This window comes from Fukomys damarensis, unplaced genomic scaffold, assembly GCF_012274545.1.
Source record: "Fukomys damarensis isolate Sample0158 unplaced genomic scaffold, DMR_v1.0_HiC HiC_scaffold_7, whole genome shotgun sequence".
Taxonomy (NCBI): Eukaryota; Metazoa; Chordata; class Mammalia; order Rodentia; family Bathyergidae; genus Fukomys; species Fukomys damarensis.
This window is the reverse complement of record NW_022900919.1, coordinates 741,147-755,239: the sequence shown is the minus strand read 5'-3', so window position 1 is coordinate 755,239 and position 14,093 is coordinate 741,147. Positions and strand designations below refer to the sequence as shown.

At 48.4% G+C, this 14,093-nt stretch overlaps 1 protein-coding gene and 1 long non-coding RNA gene across 2 annotated transcripts in view; one reads left to right on the top strand and one right to left on the bottom strand.

Annotated features, from left to right (window-relative positions):
* The window catches only part of Npsr1 (neuropeptide S receptor 1), a 126,178-nt gene that overhangs the window by 92,474 nt on the left and 19,611 nt on the right, over positions 1–14,093 (top strand). The window contains 3 exon segments of the mRNA XM_010612883.1: positions 5,750–5,843; positions 7,989–8,009; positions 8,012–8,173. Of these exon segments, the coding sequence (XP_010611185.1) occupies positions 5,750–5,843; positions 7,989–8,009; positions 8,012–8,173 (277 nt within the window).
* The window catches only part of LOC117285193, a 43,368-nt gene that overhangs the window by 11,398 nt on the left and 17,877 nt on the right, over positions 1–14,093 (bottom strand). The window lies entirely within an intron of this gene.

Here is a 14,093-nt window from a genome sequence, read left to right as displayed (position 1 = left end):
GCAGTCTTCCTGTTGTTGCTGCTGCTGCTGCTTGATGCTGCTGCCTTCTGCCTGCCACACCATGGACTGTTTCTCCTCTGGATCACCCTAGATTGTGCTTCTTTGCCTTGGAGTTAGCTGACTATAGATTGAAACCTTTACAAACTGTGAGCTAAATAAATCTTTTCTCTACTAACTTTTCAGTGTCAGGTATTTAGTCCAGCAACAAGAAAAGTAACAAAGACAAACACTAAGAGAAAAAAAATGTTCTTATTCATGAAATTAAAAACTTCTCTGCAAAATACACTGTTTAGGAAATGGAAAGACAATCCCACACCAACCTGGCAGGGAGGGTACCATAATCACAAGGTGGCTTTTCTGGTACGAATGAATGACTCATCCACCCCATTCCACACATGTATTGATCCCAAATATAGCAAAACTAGATGGCATAATTGATGGTCATGGGCTCATGTTTACACTGTTGCATGGTTATTATGGCACTAAATTATTGGGGGGAAATACAATCCACATAACTGGAGAAAACTTTAGAAAAATAAGTATTTCATAAGGATTTATATTCCAAAGTACATAAAGATCTTTTAAAACACAACAATAAAAAAACAAAGCACTCACTCAAAAATGGGCAAAAGGCTGGGGATTTAGCTCAATGGGTCCACTGCCTGCCTTGCAAATGCAAGGACCTGAGTTTGATCTCTGGTACCAAAAAAGGGGGAAGGGGTTAAAAGAAGTGTCTATGTACCAATAAAATTAATTCATGTTTTTTAAATGGGAAAAAGATCTGAACCGACACTAAACTAAAGAAGATGGCAAACACATGGAGAAAGAAACTCAGTATCATGTGCCATCAGAGAATTGCACATTAAAACAATGAGATAACAGATCAGTACACACCTAGTAGATAACATCTAAGATGTCTTTAAAATCAACCATACCAAATGCTGATGAGCGGTATATTAATAGAATTTCTCGTGTGTTGCTGGTTGGATTTCAAAATAATACAGTTGCTTTGGAACATAATTAGGCAGATTCTTACAAAGCATAATCCAGCAACTGTGATCTTAGGCACTGGTGCAACTTGGTTGGGAATTTATGTCCACAGAAAAACCTGCACAAGAATATTTATAGAAGCTTCATTACAATCATCACAAGCTGGAAGGAACCAAAAGGTCCCTCAAAATCTGAGTGCCTAAACAGACTGTGGTACATGTACACAATGGAGCTGAGACAAAGGAAGATGTGGTGGAATCTTACATGTACATTGTTAAGAGGAGGAAGGCAGTCTGAAAGTCTAGCCACTGTACTTCCTACATTCTCCAAAAGAAAAAGTGTATAATAGTTTTCTTAAACTGTCAGTGGTTACAAAGATTAGAAGAAAGGTTACAAAAGCATGGGGGATTTTTTAGTCAATAAAGCTTTCTGCATCATCCTGTAACGGTATACACACAACTCTATGCAGCTGTCAAAACCCATATGTAGAAAGGTACAACACACTGAGGGAACTGTAATATAAACCATAGAGTTTAGTTAATAATCATGTATCAGTATTAACTCATCACTTTTAACAAATGCACCACACCGATGCAAGGTGTTAATAGGAAGCCAAAGTGTGTAGGTGGGAGGAGGATAATACTGTATAGAAATTCTCCTGTCTGCAGGGACATTTTTGTAGATATAAAATTGTCCTAAAAATAAGTACATATTTTTGCATCAGTCCAGAAATCCTCCTTTATATGAGTCCAATCTGGTATTTTTCTAAGTAAGATTTCTCGGTTTCTAGCACTTAAGTCTCACTTCTTTGTGCAAAATTTTCTTTAGTTTCCTATTTCCTAGGTCATTTCTGTCAAAATTAAGGGGTGGGTTGGTGAGAATTCAGACATATGCCTGTAAGCTGCCGTCTGTTTTCCGAATGGTGTCCCATATGTTGTTGATATGTAGAGTTTTCATTGTTGACATTTATGAATTGATTATAATTGTACTTTGATTTCCTTCTTGAGTTGAGTTAATTGCAAGGATGTTTAAATTTCCAAGTGGTATTTAAAAAAAAAGAAACATGTTACTAATTTCAGTTTACTGCTTGCTTTTTGAAATATATGAATTGCATAAATTCTACTTTTTGGAATCTGTTGAAGGGTTTTCTTTCTTAGTAGATTAGTATATAACCAGTTTTTGAAATGTTACCTAGCTATTTTATAATAATGTATAATATCATTATGTCACAAAGTTTAATTTCCCTTCCTATAGGTTTTGTTATTTTTTTCCTCTATAATATTTTGAACACTTTTGCTGTACATCTTAATGTTTTGTTACTTGTTGTGAGTTGATGAATATTCTTTTTTGTTTTCTATGCCACATCTTCATTATTTTTTATTTCCCCTTTCCTCTCCCCACCCTTCCATCTCCACCTATCCCCAGATCTCTTTCCAGTTTGTGAATATTCTCTTGTCATTTTATGTTATATCTTTTACCAATATAAATAATCACTATCACATATAATGCTATGTGTCCTAAACGTAACTTGAATTATAGCAGGATTATAATGTGCCTTCTTTTAGTACTTAATTGTTTAATGTGCATTTGACCATCTATTTTTACACTGATATCATTTATTTTCAGTGATTTTTCTTCTAAACAGTATTATGACCATTAATCCTGCTTTGTTAACTGCACCAGATTAGTAAAGCCCACTCTTGGGTGTGTCTGGGGTCATGAAGGTATGAACATGGGGTTTACATCTGGTCCCTCCTGTTTCTCTCCTGCTCTGCTCCTCAGCTGCCATGGGTGAAACACCTTCCACTATGATGCCCCTGCCATGGACAGATCCCTTAAAATCCTGAGCCAAATCCATCTTCTCTCCCTTTAAGTTGTGGGTGCTGGTTATTATGTCACAGCAATGAGAAAGCTGAGTTCTACAAGTACACAGTTGAATTTTAGGGACAGTTCTTTAAAACAGTTTTTTGTCTTAGTGGAGGAGCTTAAGCTTCTCCCCACTTGTGAGAAATGTTTGGAATTACTTTAGTCAGTCATCTCTTTTTAATATTTCTACACTGAGCATTTCTTGCTTTGCTTTTTCCGTCTTCTTGTTTAGTTTTTAATTATGATAGGCTGAACAGCACCCCCCCACACACAAGAATATCTAAATCTTCATCTCTGGAAACTATGTGTGTCCCCTTCTATGACAAAAAGGGACTTGGCGTACATGATTAAATTTAGAATTTAAAAGTGAGATTGTCCTGAATTAACACAGGGAGCCCTAAATGCAATCACATGAGCGAGGTAAAAGGAAATATGACTCACAGAGGCCTCAGAGACTGGACTGCAGTGTCCATAAGAAAAGGGATGCTAGCAGCTACCTGAAGCTGGAAAGGACAAGTGACAGCTTCTCCCCTGGCATCTCTCAAAGGACCATGGCCCTGTCAATACCTTGATTTTGCCCTGGTAGAAATGATCTGCCTGAAACTATAACAGAATTCACTCACATTGCTCTAAGGCACCAACCTTGTGGTACTTTGCAATAGTGGCCAAAAGAAATGAACACATTAATTTTTGCCCATTTTCATTTGACTCTACCATAGTTTATCTTTAATTTTTGGATTTAATATAACTCTACCACAGCATAAGACAAAAGTGGTATCTACAACGTATAAATAGAAATTCACATGATTTCTTTTCTTTTTCTCTCTCCCCTGACTCAACTCCTCAGATTTTCCCCTAAAGTGTTCAGTAACAATACCCATAATTATTTTATGAACTTCATTACTTACACCATTGCTATTATTTAATCCTCTTTCCTGAGTGCCTAATTCTTAAACAATTCTGTCAGCTGAGAGCCCCCAAGGAGGATGTTCAGGAAGGGTGTGTAGGGTTCTATTTTCTTCCTTCTTATACATCTTTGAAAAACAGTGCCATGCTTGGCACAGAAATGTTATTTACAAAGTTCTTGGAGCACCATTTTTCCTTCACAACTCTAAACCTGTTCTTGCGCTGCTCCCTGGCACTCTCTCCGTGGAGAAGCGGCATAACCTCAGGTGAACTTCCTTTAGATCACCTTTCATTTTTTTACCCTGCCTCGATGTCCGAAGATATATAATCTCTGAAAGTAACTACCCTTTACTGTTGGGTCACAACGCTGACCTCTCTGTTAATTGCCCGCTGCCCGGACACACTTTTGCTGACATTTCCTCCTGCCATAGGCCCTGAACGCCAGCCACTCACTCGGGACAGCCCCATGTCCCAGGCTCCTATGTCTTTCCACTGCATGGCATGCTGTCTCCTGCACCCTTCTCTGAACCATCCCCAGTTGGGTGTGACCAGGGTTAAACAATGCTGAATTCACAGATCACACTTAGGAACCTTGTTTTTCTCTACAGAAACCGTTGTTGAATTTATTCCTTAAACTTAAACATCCATTTTCTCCCTCTCCATTTGTCACCTTTTGCACAAGAAAAGAATTTCTTTCTCCAGCCCCTGGGATCCTTCAGTCTCTGGTCCTTCCTACAGCACCTTCCTCATTAGTGCCGAGACATACGTGTGATTGTGTCGCAGAGGCAAAAATAAAAAGGAATGGCCGCATCCAGAGGTTGGGCTCTGACTTCTGACGATTCAATTTGACTTTTAGACCTTAGCACCATGCAAACGCATTATCATGCAACTACTGTGCTTTTCATTTCAGTCCAGAACCAAACTTCAGAAGGTGTCAACACTACTACAAAATGGGCCTTGCGCTTATTTTGCCCAGCTGTATGTTCTGAGCACATATAAGGCAAGCAACAGATGCTCAGTGGGTTAGGTGAGGCACAGGCATTACCACTTTATTCTATTTCCCACTTGCAGTGGGTTTATCATGACATAGCTGCACCCTAAGTCCAGGAGAAAATTCATTAGGGTGCTGCTGTGTGAGCCGGGCAAAGAACAAACGTGCACACATCCAGAACAAAGGCGAGTGCTCACCTGGGGACTTCAGTCTTCCTGTTACTCTTCTATCCCTCTGGACTTAACCTTAAATTTACAAAGCATTGCTCTAACTAGACCTTCAGTAGAAATTAAGCTAGAAAATTTCCACTATGATCATTCTTTAGGAGACATCTCATTTAATTATATTTCAAGTACACCTCTGGCAGAAGAGATATTAACTTCTCACATCCTGATGTGCTCTTCTGTGAGGTTTATAGATAGTCCTCACACAGATAATTAGCGGGTGCGAGTCAGATTAGTAGGAGTGAGAGGGAGGAGGCCAGGAAAGAGGAGGGGATGGAGGAGCAGATGGAAGAGCGGGTGGAGGAGGAGATGGAGCAGTGGGTGGAGGAGGGGCCAGAGCTGGGAGGGAGGAAGGGAGGAAGGAGGGGACGGAGCAGGGGACCTTTGGCCGTGGCCGTGACCATGACAAGACCCAAATAGTGCTTGGCCGCCTACAAACAGAACCTTCCATCATCTCTCAACTACTCACACTGATAAAAGGCAAACAAACTTTTGTTTCTAATTCTTCTGGGATATCTATTGTGGCAGAGGAAATCAGTATGGGTTTAGAAGTCAACTACAGTTAAAGGTACCATGCAGATACCAAGAAGGATGGGTCTGACGTGCGGGATTTCCGAGAAGCCGGTGGAGAGGGAGACTCGGAAGTCCTGGCATGTCGGCCAGGAGCCGCGCAGCCCCAGCGCCCAGAGCCGGAGGGGCAGAGCGGCACCCAGCCCCCTGTACCCCTCGCCCGCCAGAGCTGCTCAGAGCGCCCCTCTCCTGGGGTCCTCAGGTTGTTTTGCTCTACGCCTCCAGCTACGTCCTGGTGTCCCTCGGCATCGACAGGTACCACGCCACTGTGCACCCCATGAAGTTTCTGCAGGGAGGTGAGTTGTGCTCATTCTCGCTTTCTTTTTATTTTTTCTTTCCATCTGTGGTGTTTGTGAGGGCGTCTTGCGGTGCACAATGATGGCTTTCCGCCGGAAGAGCTGGTGTGCGAGCGCAGCCCCTCACTTCCTTCCTGCCCGTCTCCTCTCCTCCCTTTCCTTCCTGCATCCCCGGGTCCCTCCCCATGTGCAAAAGGCCTGTCTTAAGGAGCGGTCCGGGAGACTGCGGCACTCTCCCGTCACGACCTGATTCCTAACAAGGCCCCTCCTGTTCCTCTCTTCCCTTCCCTCTCCTCCCCCAACCCTTTCCGGCTTCCTCGTGTCCCTGTACTGGGTGTCAGGAGGAACGCCGAGGTGCCTGGGACCGCAGCTGGGACTCAGGAGTGCCGAGCTGCCAGGACTGTGCTGTGCCTGTCCCCTGACACCCAGCTTCCTCCCGTGCCTAGAGCCGTGCTGAGCGGCACTCACGCACAGGGGTAGGGGGCTTGCACCACGCTGCAGCCTGTGCAAAAGCCCTGGAGACTGGAGAGAGCGTTTTGTTGATTATCATGCCAAAACCAGAAGAAGTCCTCCTCATCCAGAGAGTGGGCTCCCTGAAGGAAGCAGGGTTGTGTCAGAGAGCGCAGCCAGACGTCCCAGAGGACCTGTGACTGCCCGGAGCAGGGGTCACAGCTGCAGGAGGGCCCAGCATGCTCTTCCATTGGGCACGGGGTCCCCGGCCAGGCCCCATTCTCAGGAGGCTGCTGGTTTTGCAGCAGAGTGGAGGCTGGGAGAGGGAGCCCTTTCGCCGCCTGTGTCATTGTGCCTGCAGGTGGAGCCCTCCCGCCACGGTCACTGTGGGCCCTGTGCGGACAGACACAGTGGGGGAACCCTTGCGGGAAAGCAGGACTCCACCGTAAGGAGCAACCAAACACTACTTCAAACGCAACCAAGGCAAACTGAGGGAATAGATACCAAATGTATTTAAAAGGCATTCTAAACCAGGTGTAGTACTGCACACCTGTAATCACAGCACTCTGGGAGGCTGAGACAGGACGATCCCAAGTTCAATCCTAGCCTGGGCAATTTAGCCACATAGCTGGATCCAGTCTCAAAATCAATGACAAACAAGGGCTGGGATGTGTCTCAGTGTGAAGGCTCTGAGTTCAGTCTTTAGTATCTCAAAAAAAGTAGCATTCCAAGGATTTACACCTAAGGAAAACAAAGCTAATAGAACAAGCAGCACTTTAGAATAAATTTAAGGGATGGTAGTGGGATGTGGTACTTTTAGTCACCATCGACAGGGATATAAGCTGACATAGATACAGCGGATAGCATAGTTGCTTCTTACTGCTTTTTACTAAAGTGGTGGTTTCCTGAGCTAGCGAGTCGAGAGAAGCTGATGATTATACTGCTCTTTAGAAGAAAGAAACATAAGAATAATTAGGAAGATATCAGTAGTGGTGAAGAGAAATACGCTTGTCAGACAGTAAAATGTAGCATTAAATTTTGCTGATTAAAACAACATAGTGCTGAACCAGAGTAGTATCTGTAAAGCATATGAAATTTCAAATCGGTTGGAAAAGAGTTAGTTCATGTGGAAGAGCTCTCTGGGCATTTTTTAAAATATTAAAGCACCACATGCCACAGCTGATCATAAAATAGGCTCCAGTTGGACTGAAAAAGTTAGCTATTTTAAACATAAAACTACTAAAAGAATAAGAATAAAACCTTTGTAATCTTAGTGAGGGAAAAGTCTTTCTAGAAATCATACCAAAAATAGAAACAATAAGTGAAATAAAGATGGATCTTTTACGTCAAAATTATTATAAACTATTTGACAAAAATAGTAAACATGTTCATCAAAAGGCCAAAGAACAAACGGAAAATATCCATGCCTATCAGGCCAAGCGCTAACCCCCTTCTTGTAAAGACCTTCGGCAAGGATTGAGAACAGCCAAGTAAAAGCAGGCGAAGGAAAGGAGACCCGGGACGGAAGCGGCAGGACAGGATGCGCGGGCCCAGGCAGGAGGTCGTACCAGCCGCGCAGCGAGCTGGCAGGAGGGGCCTCGCTCTTGCGCGTCACCCTACCCGGGGAACCGGAGGCTGCGGGTGAGCTCGGGACTGCCGGTTGCCCACGTCCCGCTCTGCTCTTCTCTCGAGCAGAAAAGCAAGCCAAGGTCCTCGTGGGGTGGCCTGGAGCCTGGCCTTCCTGTTCTCCATCCCCACGCTGGTCCTATTCGGGACGAGGACGCTGTCCAACGGCGAGGCGCAGGGCTGGGCTCTGTGGCCCGACGACTCCTACTGGACGCCGTACATGACGGTGGTGGCCTTCCTGGCGTTCTTCTCCCGCTGACCGTCATCAGGTAGGCGGGACGGTGTCCGGCTCAGACCTGGCCCTCCGACGGCGGCCGTCCACACCGCAGGGCTGTGAGCAAGCGCCTCGGAGACTGCGTGAGCGGCCCAGATCCCGGGGGTGAGAGGCCGGGTTGGCGTCGTGCGCTGTCCTTTCTGGGTGTCACTCAGCCTTTCCACGCGAGGCAGTACCGCCCTGGGGATGAGGACTGACAAGGAAACCAGGAGCGGCTCCTTCCCAACCTACTAACTGGCGTGGGGGATCCGAGGAAGGGCTCCTAGAGGCCACCGGAGGAGAGGGGCCAGCCGGGGCAGGCCAGGCGTAAGGACTGAGTCGTGGGGCGTCTGCCTGGCCCCGACCAGTGTGGGCCACGGGTCTCGGCAGAGACCTCCACCACGGTGGTGACCTGCGGTCACTCCTGAAGCAGCTGCCTCGCTACACACGGGTCACATATGTATGTGGGCCAAGTGCACCCGGCCTCCAGGGCCCCCACCCCTGCTGGGCGGAGGTGAGCCCCTGGGCTTGGCTACGGTGAACAGAGCTCTGGTAACCATCCTGGTGGGGGAAGTGTTTGTTCGGCTTGAGCTGTTTCCTCGGAAGGCATTGCGCGGAACTTCTCCTTCAAAGGTGACGCTCCTTTTAAGACTTTCGAAGCTTATTCACAAAGTAATTCCTAGAAAAGGTATAGCCCAGAACGTTGAGAAAATGGATCTCATTGTTTTGCCTTTGTTGTTGATGTTGTAGTACTGGGGATCGAATCCTAGGCCATCACACTGAGCTACATCTCCATCCCTTTATTTTTTGGCTCTAATTTTGAGACAGAATCTTGCTAATTCATGAATTTGCCCAGGCTGGCCTTGAACTTGCAATCTTCCTGCCTCAGCCTCCCAGAATGCTGGCATTACAGGTGTGAGACGCTATGCCCATCTTCTCACTGCTTTAATATGTATCTCTTTGATTATTAAACTGCATGAATATTTTTCAAGTGTCCCCGATGCAATGGGAGTCTGTTTCCTCCTTTGATCATGTTCAGTCTCTTAAAATACCAAAGTGGGGAAGCATCCTCAGCGCACTGACCGATGCCTACACTGCTCTCGAGAGCTGGATCAGGGCTCAGAGACTGAATGGCTGGCACCTTCGGGGTCACACTAGGCGGAGACAGTGTGGCCCCAAAAGCCAGGCCTGCAGCTCTGCTGAGTGCTCCCCAGTCCTCATGAGGCAGCAAGGGCACATGCACGTTTTTCCTACAACTGCGTCCTTCCACCAAGCCACGGCTGCCACAGTGCTTGAAGGAAAAGTGAAGGTCACTCAGGGAGGAGGTGAAGGTTAGGGAATCCAAGGTGAGTCACAGCAATGTCAGAAGACCTTGGAGGAGGAGATGAGCCAGACGCAGGGAGAAGAGAGCATTTGGGTTGGGTGTGGTGGTGCCTTCTGGGAGGCTGAGGCAGGAGGATCATAAGTTCAAGCCCAGCCTTGGCAACTTAGTGACTTAGGAAGACAGTATCTCAAAATAAAAAATCAGAAGCCTTGGGAAGCAGTGGTGTTATGGCTAACATCTAGGTGTCTCCCCAGAGCCCCATGTGCTCATAGGTGGGGCTTTTGGAGGTGGTTGGATCTGGGGTGTGTGAATATGAATCAAGGGTGTGTGATAACTGGGTCTGCACACTGGTTGGTTTAGCATAGTTCTAAGTGTGGGCAGCACCGATCAATAGACTGATAACCTGAGTGGGATAAAAGTCCAGAAGGCTCACTGCTTCCTGCTTCCTGCTTGCCTTACTATGGACTGTTTCTCCTCCGCCGTGCTGCCCAGCTTTGGAGCCAGCTGACTATGGGCTAAAACCTCTACACACTGAGTTATAATAAACATTTCCTCCTTTAACCTGTGGATGTTGGCTTTTTTGTCCTAGCAACAAGCAAGTAACTAAGACAAGCAGTTCATACCAAGGCATTGATTTTGGAGGCAGTGCGTGTCCTGGCTTTACTCCTGATTGATTTTCCATTAGCTCAGGAAAACTAGGCTCCCGCTCAATTCAGTGTCCAGGTCTGGCCAGATCTATCTGGAATTGCTTTCCCATCCAGGCTGCTTTTCACCCAGGGCTTCTCCCAGAATCTTGCAGCTTGGCTTCTGCATTGGCTTAGTGTCTGAAGGGTAAAACATCACTTGTTTGCTGCTTAAGGGAAATGACTTCAAAACCCGGTTCCCTGGACTCTAATCAAATGGCAAACTGGGGCCTGTGCCAGGCCTCTCCCTGGCCCTGGGGACCCGGAGAACTCGGACCTGACTTCCCTAAACCTCGAGCTTCTCCAGGCGCATCCTGTCTGTCAGGAAGCCAGGGGAGGGCCGGCTTCTCTCTGGGGGAGTCGGCCCTACCTTAGGCCCCGCCCAAGGGTGCCTGAGGGTCAGCCCTGACTAGAGCCGGTAGTCACTGCAGCTGCACACTCTGGCCCTGGCTCTTGCTTCTCTCTCTTCCTCTTTTCCTTCTTTCTTTTTTCCAATACTAGAATAGATTCCTTTTTGTGCCTCTTTTACGTAAGGATAAATAAACCTTAATTCCAAGCTTACTAGGCAAAAAATGTTTTTAGAGGCCTGAAGATCAGATCAAAGAAAGTCCCTGGCTGTGCTAGCCATGCTCACTGTGTGTGCACACAAAGACGATGGGCAAACACGCATGCGTAATATATCATCTGTGTTTTAATTCGTATCTCACTACAAGCCATTAGAACACATCTTATGCAAACATTATAATTTTTGCGGTTTTTCAAACATTTATGTGCTTCTATCTGTTTAAATGTTTTCATCTTCTCTACTGTCTTTAAGCCTGTTTCTTTCTTTCTTTCTTTCTTTCTTTCTTTCTTTCTTTCTTTCTTTCTTTCTTTCTTTCTTTCTTTCTTTTTCAGTACTTGGGATTGAACCCAAGGCCTTCACACAGATCTGCATCCTCAGCCCTTTTTCCCTTTTATAATTTTTTTTTATTTTGAGACAAGTCCTCCCTGAGTCGCTAAGTTGCCTGGCTGGCTTAGACCTCGTGATCCTTCTGCCTCCGCCACCCTGAGTGCTGTGATCATAGGCATGCACCACCACAACCAGCTTAGAGATATTGTTTACACAGCAAGCTTTCTCTGATTTAATACTGGGACCATTTCCCTGCTCGCCATTTGTCTCTTCATCCTGAATGGGGTCTTCTCTTGTTTTCAGTTAGTGATGATTAACATCAGTAAGAAAGGAAAGTACAAGTGACGGAATCAGGGGCCTTTCTGGCACAAATGTTCATGGATTACCACCGTTTTCTATGCCCTCGGCACCTCTTTTGGAAGACTGCGTGTCTTCTCGGGCTCTCCTGGCTGCCCTGCTCCTCTCACCTGGCCCTCTGTGTGCACTGCCTGAGCCGATGCTCCTCCCTGCACGCCCCACCCTGCTTCTACCACAGGAGCCCACACGCATCACCTCCATCTCCAGCGTGAACCACATGGCAGAGCTGGCCCAGCCAGCCCTGGGCCAAGGGCACCTTGGTGTCCACTCCTTCGTGGCAGTCTCTCTATGTCCATGTGGTCACCAGGACTTTGCTGCGGCTCCTGGGTGCAGGGACTGAGCTCTCATCTAGACTCCCAGACTGGCCTGCGAGAGCCCTCAGAAGATGTTGGACCAAAAGGCAGTGCTCATATGAGAAAAGAAAGGAGGGAGGCAGGAAAGGAGGAAGGCAGGGAGGGAAGGAGGCAGAGAGGGAGGAGGGAGGGAGGCAGGAATGGAGGGAGGCAGAGCCAGAAGAGGTGTGCTGTGTGTGAATACAGATGTCACTGTTCTGTCACCGACTCAGTCGGGCTCCTGGGACTGAGTCGCAGAGACAGACAGCAAAGGCAGTCATTGCTTTTCTGGGTCACAGAAGTTCTGGGCTCAGAGCCCCATGTGACAAAGCTGTCTGACTGTCGCAGAGGAGGGCACTGGCCCTGGTGTCGTTGCTTCCCTTGAGCTGCTTGTTTCCTGGCTGCCTCATTGGCTTCCCATCATCCGGTTGTAAGAGGAAGGTCAAGGCAGGAAGAACCCACAGCCAGCAGGTGCAAAGAATGAGCAGGAATAATGGGGCGTGGACATCAGTCGCACAGCTCTGGCAGATGGTTGTGAGGAAAAGCCATTTATGGGGGTTCAGACAGTGGGAGGCCCTACTGGTCCCCTGTGGAGGACAAAGACACAGGGTAACAGACTCCGGGATGTGGCCAGCACTGTCCAGGGGCAGAGGTCCTGAGCCTCCCTGTCTGTCAGGAAAGGAGGTGGCACCCTACCTGCTGTGCCGAAGAGGAGGCGAGAGGAAGGTCTGTCCCAGGGGATGCTAGGGGCTGCATTTCCAGCATGCATTCCCCTGGTGACCCCTCCTGCTGTGTAAACTGCTCTGGAACAGCCACTGGGTCCAGTCCTGGCCAGTGAGATACAAGCAGGCATCTTCCGAACCTCTGGAAAGGCTTCCCAGGCTAAGGAGGAAGTCCCGGGAATGCAGGTTTCTCTTCCACTGACCTGCCAGACAGAAGTCTGGGCCCTTCCAGTTTCCCTTGGTTCCTTAAGCAGCTGTCATCGCTTTATTTCTCCCAAAGACTGGTTCTGCCTCTGAGCTCCCTGAGGCACCTGGGAGCTGGAGTACTGTGCGTCTCTTCTGTGCGCTCATTAGCACCTGTCTGTGCCAGGGAGCAGGTGACACTAGCAGCATACAGCGGGGTCCACATGGCCATGACCCCTAGAAAGACCCTGAGGAACTGCAGCACTGCATGGTGAGTGCTGAAGAAGGGAGGGAGTCCTGTGGGCCCCGGCAGGGGACACGGAGTCTAGGAGTCAAGAGAAGCGTCCGAGCGGAAGTAACGGGACCCGCGGCATATCTCGTGCTGGCTGAGAGCCGGTAACAAGGCTGGGCCAGCTCTGCCCTGTTCCACTGTGTACGTGTTCGCCAGCACTCGGTAGCGGTGGACAGACACCCGAGGAAAACAGCCGCAAGGAAGAACTGCTTATTCATTTGGGCTCAGTTCCAGGTTTTCATCAGTGGTTGTCCAGACCCAAAGGAGGAAGCCGCAGCTAAGGGTCTGGCCGAGGACAGCTGCTCACCTCACAGCAGCCAGAAGCAGATGGAACAGGAAAGGGCAAGGAGAGGAAGGGGTGGGGACAGCACATGTCCATCAGAGGCTCCGCGCCTCCTCCTCCAGCCCTGAACCCCGACCCACTGACCCAGAGCCCTCAGGGCCCCTCTGAACCTGGCTGTACCTGGGACCGCGCCCCAGGTCCGTGAGCCTCAGGGCCATCCTGATGGTAGGAGCTCAGCCGAGGTGCTGTGCCCCTGGACACTGCAGTCCTCCTGTCTGGACAGAGGGGAAAACATCAGCACCGGTACTGCCTGTCACTCAGTGGGGAGCCGGCCTGCTCATGGGCTCACAGCGGGTGAGTGGCTTGGTGTCCCTGTCACACCCGCCCTCAGCGCGAAGCTTGTCTCAGACACCTCCTAGCTAGGCAGCCACAGCCGGGTTCTCCACACAATAGGACAACGATCCCTTCTCCTCCCAGTTCATATCTAAGACCCTCACGGCAGAGCTTGTGTGAAAGGGAAACCACAGTTACTGTGTACTCAGCCTTCACCATGTGTGTGGTGCACAGCACCGTACTAGCAGGTGGGGTGAGTGAGCAGCACAGAAAGTGGCCCTCAGAGGACCAGCGCACAGCAGGCTGAAAAGTGACCCCCCGCTCCCTCCAAGTGCTGGGCCGAGAGTCAGCTTTCCTGAGCCAGATGGCACAGCGTCCTCTGGGCTCATTCTCGCTGCCCGGCACCCGCTGTACAGAGGACATGCCTCACCTCCACTGTCTTTCCTGGATCCCCGCCCACCCTGCAGCCAGATCCTCCGCTGAGGGAGCACAGCTGTGCACACTCGGAGGCGCAGGGGCT